This window comes from Pristiophorus japonicus, chromosome 1, assembly GCF_044704955.1.
Source record: "Pristiophorus japonicus isolate sPriJap1 chromosome 1, sPriJap1.hap1, whole genome shotgun sequence".
NCBI lineage: Eukaryota > Metazoa > Chordata > Chondrichthyes > Pristiophoridae > Pristiophorus > Pristiophorus japonicus.
Window position 1 is genome coordinate 251,124,172 of NC_091977.1, and position 17,124 is coordinate 251,141,295.

At 45.2% G+C, this 17,124-nt stretch overlaps 1 protein-coding gene across 1 annotated transcript in view; it reads right to left on the bottom strand.

Annotated features, from left to right (window-relative positions):
• LOC139262487 (zinc finger protein 850-like) overlaps window positions 1-14,085 on the bottom strand; it is a 34,903-nt gene extending 20,818 nt beyond the window's left edge. Inside the window, exon 1 of the mRNA XM_070877695.1 lies at window positions 11,661-14,085. Within this exon, the coding sequence (XP_070733796.1) occupies window positions 11,661-13,430 (1,770 nt within the window). The 5' untranslated portion in view covers window positions 13,431-14,085. The remainder of the gene's footprint in view (window positions 1-11,660) is intronic.
• Between the last annotated feature and the right edge of the window lie 3,039 nt (window positions 14,086-17,124).

The window sequence follows — 17,124 nt, forward strand, 5'->3', positions numbered from 1 at the left end:
AACCTGTCCTGTCCGTCAGAATCTTGTATGATTCTATGAGATCCCCTCTCATCCTTCTAAACTCCAATGTATAAAGGCCCAGTTGATCCAATCTCTCCTCATATGTCAGTCTAGCCATCCCGGGAATCTGCCTGACACATTGGCTTGCTATAACAACCGATCCCATACGACGATGCATCACAAGCTAGTACTAAACGTTTACACGGGTCATACAATACAAGTAACTTGTTAGAACATAGCAGGTTTCTGGCCTTGTGAAAGGCTGTCTCTTGAGATTTACCCCAAACCCAGTCGTCACCCTTGCGTAGCAATAAATGCAAAGGTTCCAGCAAAGTGCTCAACCCCGGTAGAAAGTTACAAAAATAGTTGAGGAGTCCCAGGAACGCACGCAGCTCCGTCACATTCTGTGGTCTGGGTGCATTCTTGATGGCCTCCATCTTGGAGTCCGTGGCACTGATGCCGTCCGCTGCAATCTTTCTCCCCAAAAATTCGACCTCTGGCACCAGGAAAACACGCTTGGAGCATTTCAACCTGAGTCCCACTCTGTCCAGTCACTTTAGAACCTCTTCCAGGTTGTGCAAGTGTTTGGTGGTGTTGCGGCCAGTGATCAGGATGTCGTCTTGAAACACCACGGTGCACGGAACCGATTTCAGCAGACTATCCATGTTCTTCTGGAAGATGGCCGCAGCCGAGCGAATCCCAAAGGGGCATCAGTGGTACATGAACAGTCCTTTGTGCGTGTTGATGCACGTCAATTTTTTCGAAGGTTCAGCCAGCTCCTGTGTCATGTAAGCAGAGGTTAGATCCAGCTTGGTGAACGACTTCCCCACTGCTAGCATTGCGAACAGGTCATCCGCTTTGGGTAGTGGGTACTGGTCCTGTAACTGACTCAGTTGACCATTACCTTGTAGTCCCCACAGATTCTGACCATCCCATCGCTTTTCAACACCAGAACAATTAGACTGCTCCACTCGTTGAACTCGACTGGCGATATGATCCCCTCTTGTTGAAGTCTGTCCAGCTCGATCTCGACTTTCTCTCGCATCATGTATGGAACCACTTGGGCCTTGTGATGAATGGGTCGTGCATTGGGGACTAGATGGATCTGCACTTTGGCGCCTGTGAAGTTGCCGATGCCTGGCTCGAGTAACATCGGGAATTTGTTTTGCACTTGGGCGCATGCAATGTCATCTACTGAAGACAGTGCTTTGATGTCGTCCCAGTTCCATTGGATCTTTCCTAGCCAGCTTCTGCCGAACAGCGTTGGGCCATCACCTGGTATAATCCATAGTGGTAAATCATGCACATCCCATTGTACGGTACCTTCACTGCCGATGACTGGTATGAGCTCCTTGGTGTAAGTGCACAGCTTGGTGTGAATCGGACTTAGTTTTGGCCATTGTGCCTTGTTGTCCCAGAGTTTCTCAAAAGCCTTCTGGCTCATAATTTACTGCCTTGCCCCCGTGTCCAATTCCATGGAAGCTGGAATGCCGTTTAATTTGACTTTTAACATTATCGGAGGGCTTTTGGTGGTGAAGGTGTGTACCCCATACACCTCTTCAGCCTCGGGTTGAGTTGCCTCTCTTACTTGTTCAGCGTGATCCGCGCTGGATCGGTCATTTTCTGCCGACTCTGCCATGTGGTGAGTCGCAGCATGTCTGCATATTCGCTGGAGGTGCCCCATTGTTCCACAGCCCTTGCACACATAGTGCTTGAATCGACATTGATGGGTTCGATGATTACCTCCGCAGCGCCAACATGGTGTTAATGGATTCTCATTCACGCCCCACGGCGGACTCTGAGTCATCCTAGGTCTAGCCTCTGCAGGCGTGTAGAGTTCTGCCTGCTGAAGACGTTATTTTATGCACAGGACTTGCCAGTGAGCTTCGATGCTGCAATGATATCTGTTTAGTGTTATCGTTCGTGGACATGAAAGCCTGGGCCATCGTGATGGCCTTGCCCAGATCTAGGAATTCGGCAAACAGCAGTTTGCGAAGAACGACCTCGTGGCCGATTCCAAGCACGAAAATGTCCCGCAACACTTCCCCCAAAAATCCAGCAAACACGCCCTGTCCCACAAGGCGTCTTAGGTCGGCGACATAGCACACCACGTCCTGGCCCTCGGAGCTATGGTGCGTATAAAAGCGATACCTGGTCATCAAGATGATCTCCTTCGGCTTGAGGTGTTCCTGAACGAGTGTGCACAACTCTTCAGATGTCTTCTCCGTTGGTTTCGTTGGTGCTAGCAGATTTTTGATGAGGCCATATATCGTGGACCCGCAAATGGTTAGGAGAATCGTCCTGTGCTTGACCGCGGTTTCTTGCTTATCCAGCTCGTTGGCTACGAAGTACTGGTCAAGGCGCTCAACGAAGGCTTCCCAATCATCACCCTCAACAAATCACTCAAGAATACCAACGGCAGCCATAGCCGCGTGAAAGTTCGTGATCTGTTACTTGTCGCCAATTGTTATGTTCAGAATAACTCCACAACACTGTATATCGTAAGCTCAAATTGTTGTGACCTTGGTCTCTTTAATGTAACTCCAGAGTGAGGAAGCAGCATGGTAGACTGCCTTTTATACCTGCTTGCCCAGGGTGCGCCCACTGGTAGCAAGTCGTACACATTGGTAATGTTTACATACATAACAGGGATGGTAAGCAACTTCAGTTTATCATACACAGGAGATTGGTGTCAGTGACTGTGGGGTTGGTTTATATCAGACATGAGATCGGTGTCAGTGACTGTGGGGTTGGTTTATATCAGACAGGAGGAGATTGGTGTCAGTGACTGTGGGGTTGGTTTATATCAGACAGGAGATTAGTGTAAATGGAGTGACGTCGCCAGCAAGCTTTTGCCCTGTGAAAATTCTGTGGGTAGTCGTGAATGTGATTAATGCGAATCATTGTCTCCTTATCATGCACAGAGGGATGTTTACTCAGTCTCTAAACTGTGCTCTACCTGCCTTGGGAGTGTTTGATGGGGCAGTGTAGAGGGAGCTTTACTCTGTATCTAACCTGTGCTGTTCCTGCCCTGGGAATGTTTGCTGGAACACTGTAGAGGGGGATTTACTCTGCATCTAACCCGTGCTGGATCTGACTGGCGACAGTTTGATGGGACACGTGATGCTCACCTCGATGATCACACATTTAACCCAAAGCTGATAGAATATGAACCCATCAGCTTCTTAATAGAGTATTAAAGTTGCTGACAGTTGAACCTGCTAATTAATAGGACAAGGTGTTAGCTAGAATCTGACACTTCTAAGTCTCTCTGCTGCTCTACTTTCAAAGTTTTACCATTTCATGCACAATTCCAACGTTTTTCTTCCTCCTAAAATCTATTATCTCCAATCTGAAAAATGTCCATTAACCACTACTCTCTGTTTTCTGCCCTTTACCCAACTTCCTATCCACACTCCCTTTAATACTGTAAGCCTTAATTTGATCAACAAGCCTCCTGTTCTGCACTTTATCAAACACCTTTTCGACAATCCATCTACACAACATCCACTGCATTTCCTTTCTCACTACACTGTGTTATTTCCCCAAATAATCCCTGCTGTCTGTCCTGAATTAATCCATTTCACTACCAAATGTTGCAATGTTTGCTCCACACCACATGGTTCCATCTGTTTAAAGCCAAAGCAGAAAGGTCCAGTTTCCTCCTGGAGTTTGAGATAAATCAGGTTTCAAAATGATGCAGAGTTTCAGCCAATGAGGAAGATCCCTGCTCAACCCCGCCCACTGCGTGCCGCATGCCCCGCCCATCGTACACTCCGATTGGTTGGTGGACTAACCGCCCGCTCGGTCCTCCAGCCCCGCTCCCACTCGTCCTATTGGTCCGGAGCTGCTGTCAATCACCTAGGCAGTGTGAGCTGAGCATGTGCGGACAGTTATGGCGACTGTGGGTGAGGCAGCGAGGTGGGAGATGGGCGGAGGGAGCGGGTTAATGAACCCCGGGGGTGCGGGCCCAGGCCTGAGAGAAAACACCCCACATTATCATCGGCCTTTGAATGTGGAAGGAGAAATATGTATCTGTTCTGTCTGTGGGAAAATGTTTCAAACATCAGTGTGACTGGAAAAGCACCGAGACACACACACCTGAGTGAGAGTGTTCCAGTGCGCTGAGTGTGGCAAGAGCTTTACAGTTATACAGACTGAAAAATGGTGTAAAAATGTCAGATTTGCAGCATCCACAGTAATTTGCTTATGTTTTATTCCACGTGTTGCTCACAGAACCGAGTCTGGAAACACAAAAGGAACAATTCAGAACCGATTTGCATCAGGATGGGCGCTGGATGCGGAAGTTGGTCCCTGGTCTCCTATGTACGTTTGAGCTGGAGTGGAGATGGAGGAGAAGCTGGTGGGTTTAAACCCCAGTACTTCTGAGCCCAGTAGGGTCAACAATTATCAATGTGAGACTGTCGGCGGAGGTAGATCCTAATATAAAGGAAAGAATGAGCTGTGAATGAACCAAATCCTACTCTGTTTTCTGTCCATTAACCAATCATCAATCCATACTAATATATTGCCCCCAATCCCATGAGTCCTAATTTTCTGTAATAAAATTATGAGGGGGCTTGTGGTCCCTGGATTTGTGTCTCACTGTAAGTAGACCCTGGATTTGGTGTCACAATGTAAGTGCCCCCTGGATTTGGTGTCACAATGTAAGTGCCCCCTGGATTTGGTGTCACAATGTAAGTGCCCCCTGGATTTGGATCATACAGACAATTGATATGTCAGGATTTACATAGGATTACATAGGATATACAGAAACAGGTCAGTCGGCCCAACCAGTCAATGCTGGCATTTACGCTCCATTCGAGCCTCCTCCCATCTTTCCTCATCTAAATCTATCAGCATAACCTCTAGTATCTTCTCCTTCTGCACCCTCCCCTTAAATGCATCTATACTATTCACTTCAACCACTCATTGTGGTAACAAGTACCACATTCTCACCACTCTTTGGGTAAGGAATTTTCTGCTGAATTCCCTATTGGATTTCTTGCTAACTATCTTATATTGATGGCCTTTATTTATGCTCTTCCTCACACAAGTGGAAACATTCTCTGTTTTCAGTCTTATCAAAACCTTTCATAATTTTAAAGACCTCTATTAGGTCACCCCTCAGCCTTCTTTTATCAAGAGACTCAGCCTATTCATCCTTTCCTGATAGGTATACCCTCGCATTTCTGGTATCATCCGTGTAAATCTTATCTGCACTCTATCCAGTGTCTCTATATCTTTTTATAAGTTGACCAGAACTATATGCAGTACTCAGCATGTAGTCTAACCAAGGTTCGATACAGGTTCAGCATAACTTCTCGACTTTTCAATTCTATACCTCTAGAAATAAACATGAGTGCTTGGTTTGTTTTTTTATGACCTTGCTAACCTGTGTCGCAACCTTTAGTGATTTGTGTATTTGTACTCCGAGATCCCTTTATTCCTCTACCCCACCTAGACTCTCACCCTCCAAGTAATAAGTGACCTCTCTATTCTTCCGACCAAAATGTAATACCACATTTATCTGTGTTGAACTTCATTTGCCCATTATAGCACATTCTACAAGTTTATTAACGTCCTCCTGTAATTTGTTGTAGTCCTCCTCAGTATTGACTATCACCCCCAATTTGGTGTCACCCGTAAATTTAGAAATTGTGCTTTTGATTCCAAAGTATAAATTGTTAATATGAATTGTGAACAACAGTGGTCCCAGCACTAATCCTTATGGAACACCACAACCCACCTTATACCACTGTGAATAGCTACCCTTTATCCCTACTCTCTGCTTTCTGTCTTGAAACCAGCTAGCTATCCATTCTGCTAGTTAGAACATAAGAACATAAGAAATAGGAGCAGGAGTAGGCCATGAGGCCCCTCGAGCCTGCTCCGCCATTCAATAAGATCTTGACTGATCTGATAATGGACTCAGCTCCACTTCCCTGCCCGCTCCCCATTACCCCTTATCCCCTGTAACTGTCTATTTCTGTCTTAAATTTATTTAATGTCCCAGCTTCCACAGCTCTCTGAGGCAGAAAATTCCAGATTCACAACCTTCTGAGAAGAAATTTCTCCTCACTCAGTTCTAAATGGGCAGCCCCTTATTCTAAGATCATGCTCTCCAGTTCTAGTCTCCCCCACCAGTGAAAACATCCTCTCTGCATTCACCTTGTCAAGCCCCCTCGTAATCTTATATGGTTCTGACTCCACATTCACCGACCTTGTTCATCGGTCTATTATGGGATACCTTATCGAAGGCCTTTTGAAAATCTAGATAAATTACATCTACTGCATTACCATTGTCTACTCTTTTTGTTACCTCTTCAAAAAATTAAATGAGGTTGGTTAAGCAAGACTTTCTCTTTTGAAATCCCTGCTGAGTATTCGTTATTGTATTTTTGGTTTCTGGATGTTCTTCTATTTTCTCCTTTAGTAGGGATTCCATTATTTCTCCTACCATGATCATTTGAAAGATATTTACAAATGCTTCGAGGGGCTGTTAAGAGTTGGAATCTTTAATTCTGCCCACTCGAGGTGTTAGATAACAGACTTTCTCCTGTGAATAGAGAACTGGAATATTGAACCGTGATGTGTTTACTTGTTGATTAAATACTGAGTCTTGTGATTTCAGACACCAGATAATCAAGCTCCCAACAACAGATTGTCCTTTACTGACTTTATTAACAGCACTGCAAAAATACAGACAGAGTATAGTTACACAATCGGGAGAACACAGATAATACATAAGAATTCAGAGCAGGAGTAGGCCATTTGGCCTCTCAAGTCTGCTCCGCCATTCAATAAGATCACGGCTGATCTTCTACCTCATGTCCACTTTCCTGCACTATCCCCATATCTTGTGATTCCCTTAATATTCAAAGATCTATTGATCTCTGTCTTGAATATACTCAAGAAATGAGTATCCACAGCCCTCGGGTAGAGAATTCCAAAGATTCACAACCCTCTGAGTGAAGAAATTTCTCTTCAACTCAGTCCTAAATGGCCGACCCCTTATTCTGAGACTGTGACCCCTGGTTCTAGACTCCCCAGCCAGGGGAAACATCCTCCCTGCATCTACCCTGTCAAGCCCTGCAAGAATTTTGTGTTTCTTCTAAACTCTAGAGAATATAGGCCTAGTCTACTCGATTTCACCTCAGAGGACAATCCCCCCATCCCAGGAATCAGTCTGGTGAACCTTTGTTGCACTCCATCAATGGCAAGTATATCCTTCCTTAGGTAATGAGACCAAAACTGTACACAATACTCCAGGTGTGGTCTCACCAGGGTCCAATATAATTGCAGGAAGACATCTTAACTATTGTACTCAAATTCTCTTCTAATAAAGGCCAACATATCATTCGCTTTCTTAATTGCTTGCTGTACCTGCATGTTAACTTTTAGTGATTTGTGTACAAGGACACCCAAGTCCCTCTGAACACCAACATTTCCTAATCTCTCACCATTTAAAAATACTCTGCTTTTCTATTTTTCCTACCAAAGTGGATAACTTCACATTTCTTTGCATTATATTCCATTCGCCATGTTCTTACCCATTCACTGGATCTGTCTAAATCCCCTTGAAATCTCTTTGTATCCTCCTCACAATTTACATTCCCACCTAGCTTTGTCTTATCAGTAAACGTGGATATATTACATTTGGTCCCCTCTTACAAGTCATTGATATAGATTGTGAATAGCAAGGGCCCAAACACTGATCCTTGTGGTACCCCACTAATTACAGTCTGTCACCCTGAAAATGTCCCATTTATTCCTATTGTCTGTTTCCTGCCCATTAACCAATCTTCAATCCATGCTAGTATATAACCTCCACTTCCATAAACCTTAACTTTGTTTATTAACATCTTGTGTGGCTCCTTATCGAATGCCTTCTGAAAATACAAATACACCACATCCATTGCTTCTCTCTTATCTATTCTGCTTGTTACAACCTCAGAAAATGCGAACAGATTTTTCAAACATGATTTCCCTTTCATAAATCCATGTTGACTCTGCCCAATCCTATTATTATTTTCTAAGTGCCTTGTTGCCATGTGCTTAATAATACATTCTAGCATCTTCCCTACCACTGATGTCAGGCTAACTGGTCTGTAGTTCCCCATTTTCTCTCTCCCTCCTTTCTTAAATAATGGGGTTACATTTGCTGCTTTCCAATCCTTGGGAACCTTTCTAGAATCTATGTAATTTTGGAAGATGACAACCAATGCATCCACTATATCTATAGCCACCTCTTTCAAAAACCCAGGATGTAGGCCATCAGGTCCACGGTATTTATTGGCTTTCAGTTCCATTAATTTCTCCAATACTATTTTTTTTACTAATACTAATTTCTTTTAGTTCCTCATTCTCGTTAGACCCTTGGGTCTCCACTATTTCTGTGAGGTTTTTTGCGTCTTCTTCCGTAAAGACAGACACAATGTATTTGTTTAATTTCTCCCATTTCCTTATTCCCCATTAAAATTTCTCCTGTCTCAGCCTGTAAGGGACATTTACTTCCACCAATATTTTCCTTTTTACATACAGTGGATTCTGTGCTCTCTTCTCCCCAAGTCTGTTCAAGCAAGCTGCACTGGCGATATTTACATTGAACTTGTTTACTACATTTGTGAACTGACCCTGCTCATACCATAATCACCAGGATATCTGTGCATTGTTCTGATTGTAACCACAAGGCTGCGACACTATCATACACAGACACCGTTTCCTTGTTTTACTTTCCCATACAAAGACCATCTCTTTACACATGCCCTTTCTACACAATTGCAGCAGACATGAGCAATAATGTGAGGCTCATTAATAGACAGACACATTTCATAACAGCAAAAAGGTTACACTGGGACAAATGTTCAGTCAGTTTTCATTCAGGCAAAGTGCAGAGCAGTCCAGCAGTACACTGGCACCTTAAGAGTCTCATCAGCCTACAATATAGAGCAGGATTATTGGGCCATGATCTGTTTACTTGTTCAGCTTTTGTTCAATACATTTGCTGAATGCATGAAATTTAAAACAAGGTTTGCATGCATGATGCTCTACTCACACATCAAAGTTGTGAGAGATGCTGTGGGGCACAGGCTGAAAGTGAACAACAACAGACTGGGTTTTATGTTTAGCGATCCTGGATGCATTACCTGGGATCACTCAATGTCTGTTTTCACAAAAGGGGCAGTGCAAATGCTGCAATCAGGGAGGAGTGTGACATATTAGATGAAATAAACATAGTGAGAGAGGAAGTATTAAGGGATTTAGCATCTTTAAAAGTGGATAAATCCCCAGGCCCAAATTAAATGTATCGCAGACTGCTAAGTGAAGTAAGAGAGGAAACAGCAGAGGCTCTGACCATCATTTTCCAATTTTCTCTGGCTACAAGTTTGGTGCCGGAGGACTGCTAACGTTGTAGCGTTGTTTAAAAAGGGAGAAAGAGATAAACCGAGTTGGATGCAAAATTCGCTCAGAGGCAGGAAGCAAAGGGTAATGGTTGATGCGTGTTTTTGTGACTGGAAGAGTGTTTCCAGTGGGGTTCCGCAGGGCTCAGTACAAGGTCCCTTGCCTTTTGTGGTATAGACCAACGTTTTAGACTTGAATGTAGGGTTATGATTAAAAAGTTTGCAGGTGATACAAAAGATGGTCTTATGGTTGATAATGAAGAAGAAAGCTGTTGACTGCAGGAAGATATCAAAAAACTATTCAGGTGATGCAGAACAGTGGCAAATGGAATTCAATTTTGAGAAGTATGAGGTGATGCATTTGGGGAGGGCTAACAAGGCAAGGGAATAGGCAATAAATGGTAAGATACTGAGAAGTGCAGAGGAACAAAGGGACATTGGAGTGCATGTCCACAGATCCCTGAAGGTAGCAGGACAGGTAGATAAGGTGGTTAAGGCGGCATACGGAATACTTGCCTTCACTAGCCGAGGCATATAATACAAGAGCAGGGAGTTATGCTTGAACTGAATTAAACACTAGTTAGGCCACAGCTAGAGTACTGCATGCAATTCTGGTCACCCTATTACAGGGAAGATGTGATTGCATTAGAGGCAGTACAGAGGCGATTTACGAGGATGTTGCCTGGACTGGAGAATTTTAGCTATGAGGAAAGATTGGATAGGCTGGGATTGTTTTCTTTGGAATAGAGGAGGCTGAGGGGAGACTTTATTGAGGTGTAGAAAAGTATGAGGGGCCTAGATAGAGTTGATAGCAAGGACCTATTTCCCTTAGCAGAGAGGTCAACAACCAGGGGCGAATAGATTTAAAGTAACTACTTGAGGGGATTTGAGGAAAAATTTGTGGGTTCTGGAACTCAGTGCCTGAAAGGGTGGTAGAGGCACAAACCCTCACCACATTGAAAAAGTACCTGGAAATGCACTTGAAGTGCTGTAACCTACAGGGCTACGGACCAAAAGCTGGAAAGTGGGATTTGGCTGGATAGCTGTCGGCCAGCACGGACATGATGAACCGTAATAGCCTCGTTCCGTGCTGTAAATTTATATGATTCTATGATACCCATACCTTCCCTGGATTCCAAGGCTAGGAAAGGCACTCTGGAAGTTTTGGGGAGCTGGGAATTGGCCATGAGAATAACCGATGGTATGAGAACTGAAACATCCATTTGTTTCCTCTTATCTTAGAAGAAACAAATATTCGACACACTGTGTGTTTGAAACAAGGCCGATTTATTCGGTATTGATCCAGAATATTAATCTCCAGCCAGTTTATAGGGGTCATTAACATCAAGAGAAACAATGCCCGACTGTCAGAATGAACACGGTTCAGTCCTGGATGTGATTATCAACAATAACTTGTATTTATATAGCGCCTTTAACGTAGTGAAACATCCCAAGATGCTTCACAAGAGTATTATGCAATAAAAATTGGACACCAAGCTGCATAAGTAGAAATTAGCGCAGGTGACCAAAGGCTTGGTCAAAGAGGTATGTTTTGAGGAGTGTCTTGAAGGAGGAAAGAAGAGGTAGAGAGCCAGAGAGGTTTAGGCAGGGAGTTCCAGAGCTTGGGACTGAGGCAACTGAAGGCTCGGCCACCAATTATTGAGTGATTACAATCAGGGTTGCCCAGTAGGGCAGAATTAGAGGAGTGCAGACATCTCGGGGGTTGGAAGAGATTACAGAGATCAGGAGGGGTGAGGCCATGGAGGAATTTGAAAATAAAGATGAGAATTTTGAAATTGAAGTATTGCTTAAACGGAAGCCAATGTAGGTCAGCGAGCACTTGGGTGAGGGATGAGCGGGACTTGGTGCGAGTTTGGACACGGGCAGCCGAGTTTTGGATCACCTCTCGTTGACATAGGGCAGAATGTGGGAAGGCAGCCAGGAGTGGATTGGAATAGTGAAGTCTAGAGATAAAGGCATGGATGAGGGCTTCAGCAGCGGATGAGCTGAAGCAAGGGCGGAGATGGGCGACATTACAGGAAATAGGCGGTCTTAGTTATGTTGCGGATATGTGGTCGAAAGCTCATTTCAAGGTCAAATATGACCTCCAAGATTGCGAACAGTCTGGTTCAGCCTCAGACAGAAGTTGGGGAAAGGGATGGAGTCAGTGTCTGGGGAACAAAGTTTGTGGTGGGGACCGAAAACAATGGCTTTGGTCTTCCCAATATTCAGTTAAGAGAAAATTTCTGCTCATCCAGAACTGGATGTCAGACAAGCAGTCTGACAATTTAGAGACTGTGAAGGGGTCGAGAGAAGTGGTAGTGAAGTAGAGCTGGGTGTCATCAGTGTACATGTACTATTATCAGCATCAATAACAGCAGAATCCAACTTCGGCTGTAACGAGTGAATTGGCCGGTGTTTCACCAGGTTGGATGAATCAGTGAATCCTTTCCCACACACTGAGCAAATGAACGGCCTCTCCCCAGTGTGAACTCGCCGGTGTCTCAGCAGGTCGGCTGAATCAGTGAATCTCTTCTCACACACGGAGCAGGTGAACGGCCTCTCCCCAGTGTGAACTCGCCAGTGTTTCAGCAAGGCTGATGACTGAGCGAATCCCTTCCCACACTTAGTGCAGGTGAACGGCTTCTCTCCAGTGTGAACTCGCTGGTGTATCCGCAGGTTGGATGATGCAGCAAATCCCTTCCCACACACGGAGCACGTGAACGGCCTCTCTCCAGTGTGAACTCGTCGGTGTGCCAGCAGACTGGATGATGTAGAAAATCCTTTCTGACACACTGAGCAGGTGAACGGTTTCACCCCAGTGTGAATTCGCTGATGTTTCATCAGCTGGGATGGTGCAGCAAATCGCTTCGGACACGTGGAGCAGGAGAACGGTTTCTCCCCAGTGTGAGTGCGTTGGTGTATCAGCAGATCATTATTTCTTTTATAGGTCTTCTCACAGTTAGAGCATTTAAAAGAAGGTCTTTTATCAGAATGAATCTGTTTGTGTGTCCACAGGGTTGATGACTGAGCAAAACTCTTCCCACACACGGAGCAGGTGAATGGTCTCTCCCCGGTGTGAATGCGTTGGTGTGTCAGTCGGTGGGATGAATTAGTGAATCCCTTTCCACACACGGAGCAGGTGAATGGCCTCACCCCGGTGTGAACACGACGGTGTCTTAAAAGATAGCTTGAACAAACAAATCTCTTCCCACACACAGAGCAGATGAACGGCCTCTCACCAGTGTGAACTCGCTTGTGTATCAAAAGGTTGGATGAAATGGTGAATCCCTTCCCACACACGGAGCAGATGAACGGCCTCTCCCCAGTGTGAACTCGCTGGTGCGTAGTGAGGCTGGATGAACAAGTGAATCCCTTCCCACAGACAGAGCAGATGAACGGCCTCTCCCCAGTGTGAACTCGCTTGTGTGTCAAAAGGTCAAATGGACGAGTGAATCGCTTCCCACACACGGGACATGGGAACGGCCGCTCTCCTGTGTGAATTCGCTTGTGTGTCAAAAGATGAACTGAACGAGTGAATCCCTTCCCACACACGGAGCAGTAGTATGGCAAATCATCAGTGTGAATACCCTCGTGTGTGAAAAGGTGGGCTAAACGAGTGAATCCCTTTCCACACACGAAGCAATTAAATGGTCTCTCCTTGGTGTGAACTCGCTGGTGTTCAGCAAGTTGCAATGACTGGGTGAACTTCTCCCCACAGTGAGAGCAACTGAATGGACTTTCATGAGTGTGAAGGAGCTGGTGTTCAGCCAGACGGAATGACTGCCGGAACCTCTTCCCGCAGTGAGAGCAACAGAATGGTCTCTCGTCAATGTGAACTTGCTGGTGGGTAATCAGTTCCTCAGAGGTTGGAAAGCCGTTCCCACAGTCAGAACATTTAAAAGGTCTCTCATCAGCATGATCAAGTTCGTGTGCAGTGAGTTGGGATGAACAAGTGAATCCCTTTCCACACACGGAGCAGGTGAATGGCCTCTCCCTATTGCGAGCTCGCTGGCGTGTCAGCATGCTGGACAACTGAATGAATCCCTTCCAACATAAGGACCAGATGAACAGCCTCTCCCGTTTCCAGCCAGGGCAGTTAATTAAATCCCTTCACACAGACCCCACATTTCTCCATGGTGCGGGTGTCCTTGTGTATCTCCAGATTGGACGATCAGTTGAAGCCTTGTCCACACACCGAATACGTGTACAGTTTCTCCCCGCTGTGAATGGTGCGATGTTTTTCAGGTTGTGTAACTGGTTAAAGCTCTGGAACACTCTCACTCGGGTGTGCGTGTGTCTCGGTGCTTTTCCAGTCACACTGATGTTTGAAATCTTTCCCCACAGACAGAACAATTCTCCTTCCACATTCAAAGGTCCTGATGAATGGAGTGACTGTGTCAGATCTTGATGTGATGGTGGCTGTGAGTTTGCGGCCTGTAAATGCTGCCCCTCTCACAGCCTGTAACAGCAGTTTACAAAAGCCATCACTGAGAGTCCAGGATAGAAATTCACAACATTCTCTCCTCCTGGTTCCTGCCCAAGGGGGCCGCACATGCGCCCTGCTGCCCCCAGGCCTGTCAATGTGAGAAAGCCCCGCAGTTGCCGCCCCTCTCGGGGCAAACGCGACGACGAAACCGCAGATTCTTGTTCGGGGCTTGGGGCCTGCAGCCTGCACCACCCGCGCATGCTCAGGAAGGACCGAGCTGGCGGTTGGCAACAATCAGGTTTAAAAGTTTCAGCCAAAGAGGGAGATCCGGACTCAGCCCCGCCCCTCACACACTCCCATTGGTTGGAGGACCAACCGCCCGCTCGGTCTTCCAGTCCCGCCCCGCTCTTCTTATTGGTCCGGACCTGCCATCAATCACCCGGGGAGCTAGAGCTAAGCATGCGCAGTGTCGGCGTCGAACTCTCCGCGAGCGCATGAAAATCAAAGTGAAATAGAAATGGCCAGGGAGCGTCTGTAAATGAAGGAGTAATGGTGACTGAGCAGGGAGCATCTATAAATAAAAGAGGAATGGTGATGGATCGATCAGGGAGCGTCTGTAAATGAAGGAGAAATGGTGCTGAGCAGGGAGTGTCTTTAAGGAATCCTAAAATCCGAGAATATTACAGCACAGAAGGTGGCCATTCGGCCCATTGAGACTGTACCGGCTCTTTCAGAGAGCAATCCAGTTAGTCCCACTCTCCCACTCTTTCCCCAAATTCCTGCAATTTCATTCTGCTTCAAATTTTTATCCAATTCACTTTTGAAGGCTACTATCCACCACCCTCCCTGTCAGACATTGCAATCCAAATCCTAACCACTCATTGCATGAAAATCAGAAATAGGAGCAGGAGTAGGCCATTTGGCCCCTCGAGCCTGCTCTGCCATTTAATAAGATCATGGCTGATCTGATTTTCCTCATGTGACCTCTGTTTTTGCCAATCACCTTAAATTTGTGCCTTCTAGTTATCACCCACTGGAAACAGTTTCTCTATTTATTCTATCTAAACCCTTAATGATTGTATACACCTCTATCAAACCTCCTCTTCCCCTTCTCTGCTGTAACAAGCACAATCCCACCTTCTCCAGTCTCTCCACATAACTGAAGTCCCTCATCCCTGGAACCATTCTAGTAAATCTCTTCTGTACCTTCCAAAGCTTTTGCGTCCTTCCTAAATTGTGATCCTTTATGCTTTTTTAACTGCTTTGTTAACCTGTTCTGCCACCTTCAAAGATTTAAAAAAATTCTTTAAATATTTCAAAAAATGTAGCAAGAAATGGTGACTGGTCAGGGAGCATCTGTAAAGCAAGGAGAAATTGTGACTGGGCATGAAGCCTCAATTTAAAAATTCTCATCCTTGTTTTCAAATCGCTTCATGGTCTCGCCCCTCCCATTCTCTGTAACCTCCTCCAGCCCTACAACCCTCTGAGATCTCTGTGCTCCCTCAATTCAGGCCTCTTGCGCATCCCGATTTTAATCACACCACCAATGACAGTCATGCCTTCAGCTGCCTGGGCCCAAAGCTCCTGAATTCCATCCCTAAACCTCTCTGCCCCTCAACCCTCTCTCCTCCTTTAAGATGTTCCTTAAAGCCTACTTTTTTGACCAAGTTTTGGGTCACCTGCCCTAATATTTCCTTATGTCGTTCGGTTTAGACTGCAAATGTTTAGACTCAATAGAGTTTAGAAGAATGAGAGGTGATCTCATTGAAACATACAAAAATCTTACAGGGCTTGACAGGGTAGATGCTGGGAGGATGATTCCTCTGGCTGAGGAGTCTAGAACCAGGGGGCCAGTCTCAGAATAAGGGGTCGGCCATTTAGGACTGCAATGAGGAGAAATTTCTTCACTCAGAGGGTTGTGAATCTTTGGAATTCTCTACCCCAGAGGGCTGTGGAGGCTCAGTCTTTGAGTAAGTTCAAGACAGAGATTGATAGATTTTGGGATGTTAAGGGAATCAAGGGATATTTGGAAAGTGAAGGAAAGTGGAGCTGAGGTCAATCATGATCTCATTAAATGGTGGAGCAGGCTCTAGGGGCCGATTAGCCTACTCCTCATTCTTATATTTTTATGTTTTCGGATAATGTCCTTGTGAAGCACTTATCGGCCAGTTTACAGTGTTAAAGGCGCTATATAGATCCAAATTGTAATTGTCTATAAAGGATATAGAAATGGTGACAGGTCAGGGAGAGTACTTCTTCAGAACTGGGAGATATGGCAGATGGATAGCTTATAGGGAGGGATAGAGTGAGGGAAACAAGAGAGAGAGGCCTCAATACACAAGAAATGAACTCTAAAGTTGGGTGGGGAATGGAGAAGGGGAACTGACAAAAGAAGGCACAATGGGTGAAAGTATAGAAATAAAAGACATGCAGAAAAGAAAAAGAAAAATACTTGCATTTTATTTAGCACCTTTCACAACCATCGGACGTCGCAAATGCTTTACAGCCAATTAAGTATTTCTTGAAGTGTAGTTACTGTTGTAATGTAGGAAACGCGGCAAATAATTTGCTATGCGTTAATGACAAGATAATATTGCCAGGATACGGGGCTAACTCCTGTGTTCCGCTTGAAATAGTGCCATGTGATCTTTTCCATCCACCTGCGAGAGCAGATGGAGCCTCAGTTTAACGTCTCATCCAAAAGACGGCACCTCTGACAGTGCAGCGTTCCTTCAGCATTGCATTGAAGTTTAGCTGAGATTTTTGTGCTCAGTCTCTGGAGTGGGACTTGAATCCACAACCTTGTGACTCAGAGGTGAGGGTGCTAGCACTTGAGTCACAGCTGACACAAATACTGGATGTAGTTAATGCAGGTTAGCTTAATTGGAGCTGTTAGAGGATGCTTTATCAATGCTGAGATGTTTTTTCTATTCCCCAAATCAATCACATTGTTGGAACGTTGTAATGCCTGGGTTTACCTGCCACCAGGGGGAGTGACTGTCAGAGGTCATTGGGCCAAAGACACACACGTGCAGCCCTTGTACTTAAAGAAAGCCTCCATGTTTAATCCTCAATTTGAGAGCTAATAAAGTAGTCAGTTTGCACCTGATTGAGTTCACGGCACTAAGCCTATTGAGTTGTTGCATATGCAAGATTTGGCGACGAAGCACAATACGAACTTTCAAGCACAAAAAAAAATGAGCACCGTTGGAATCCTGGAGCAATTCGTGGAGGGAGAAGACTGGGAGGATTTTACAGATTGCCTCTGTTGTATATGTAAACCTGTAAATA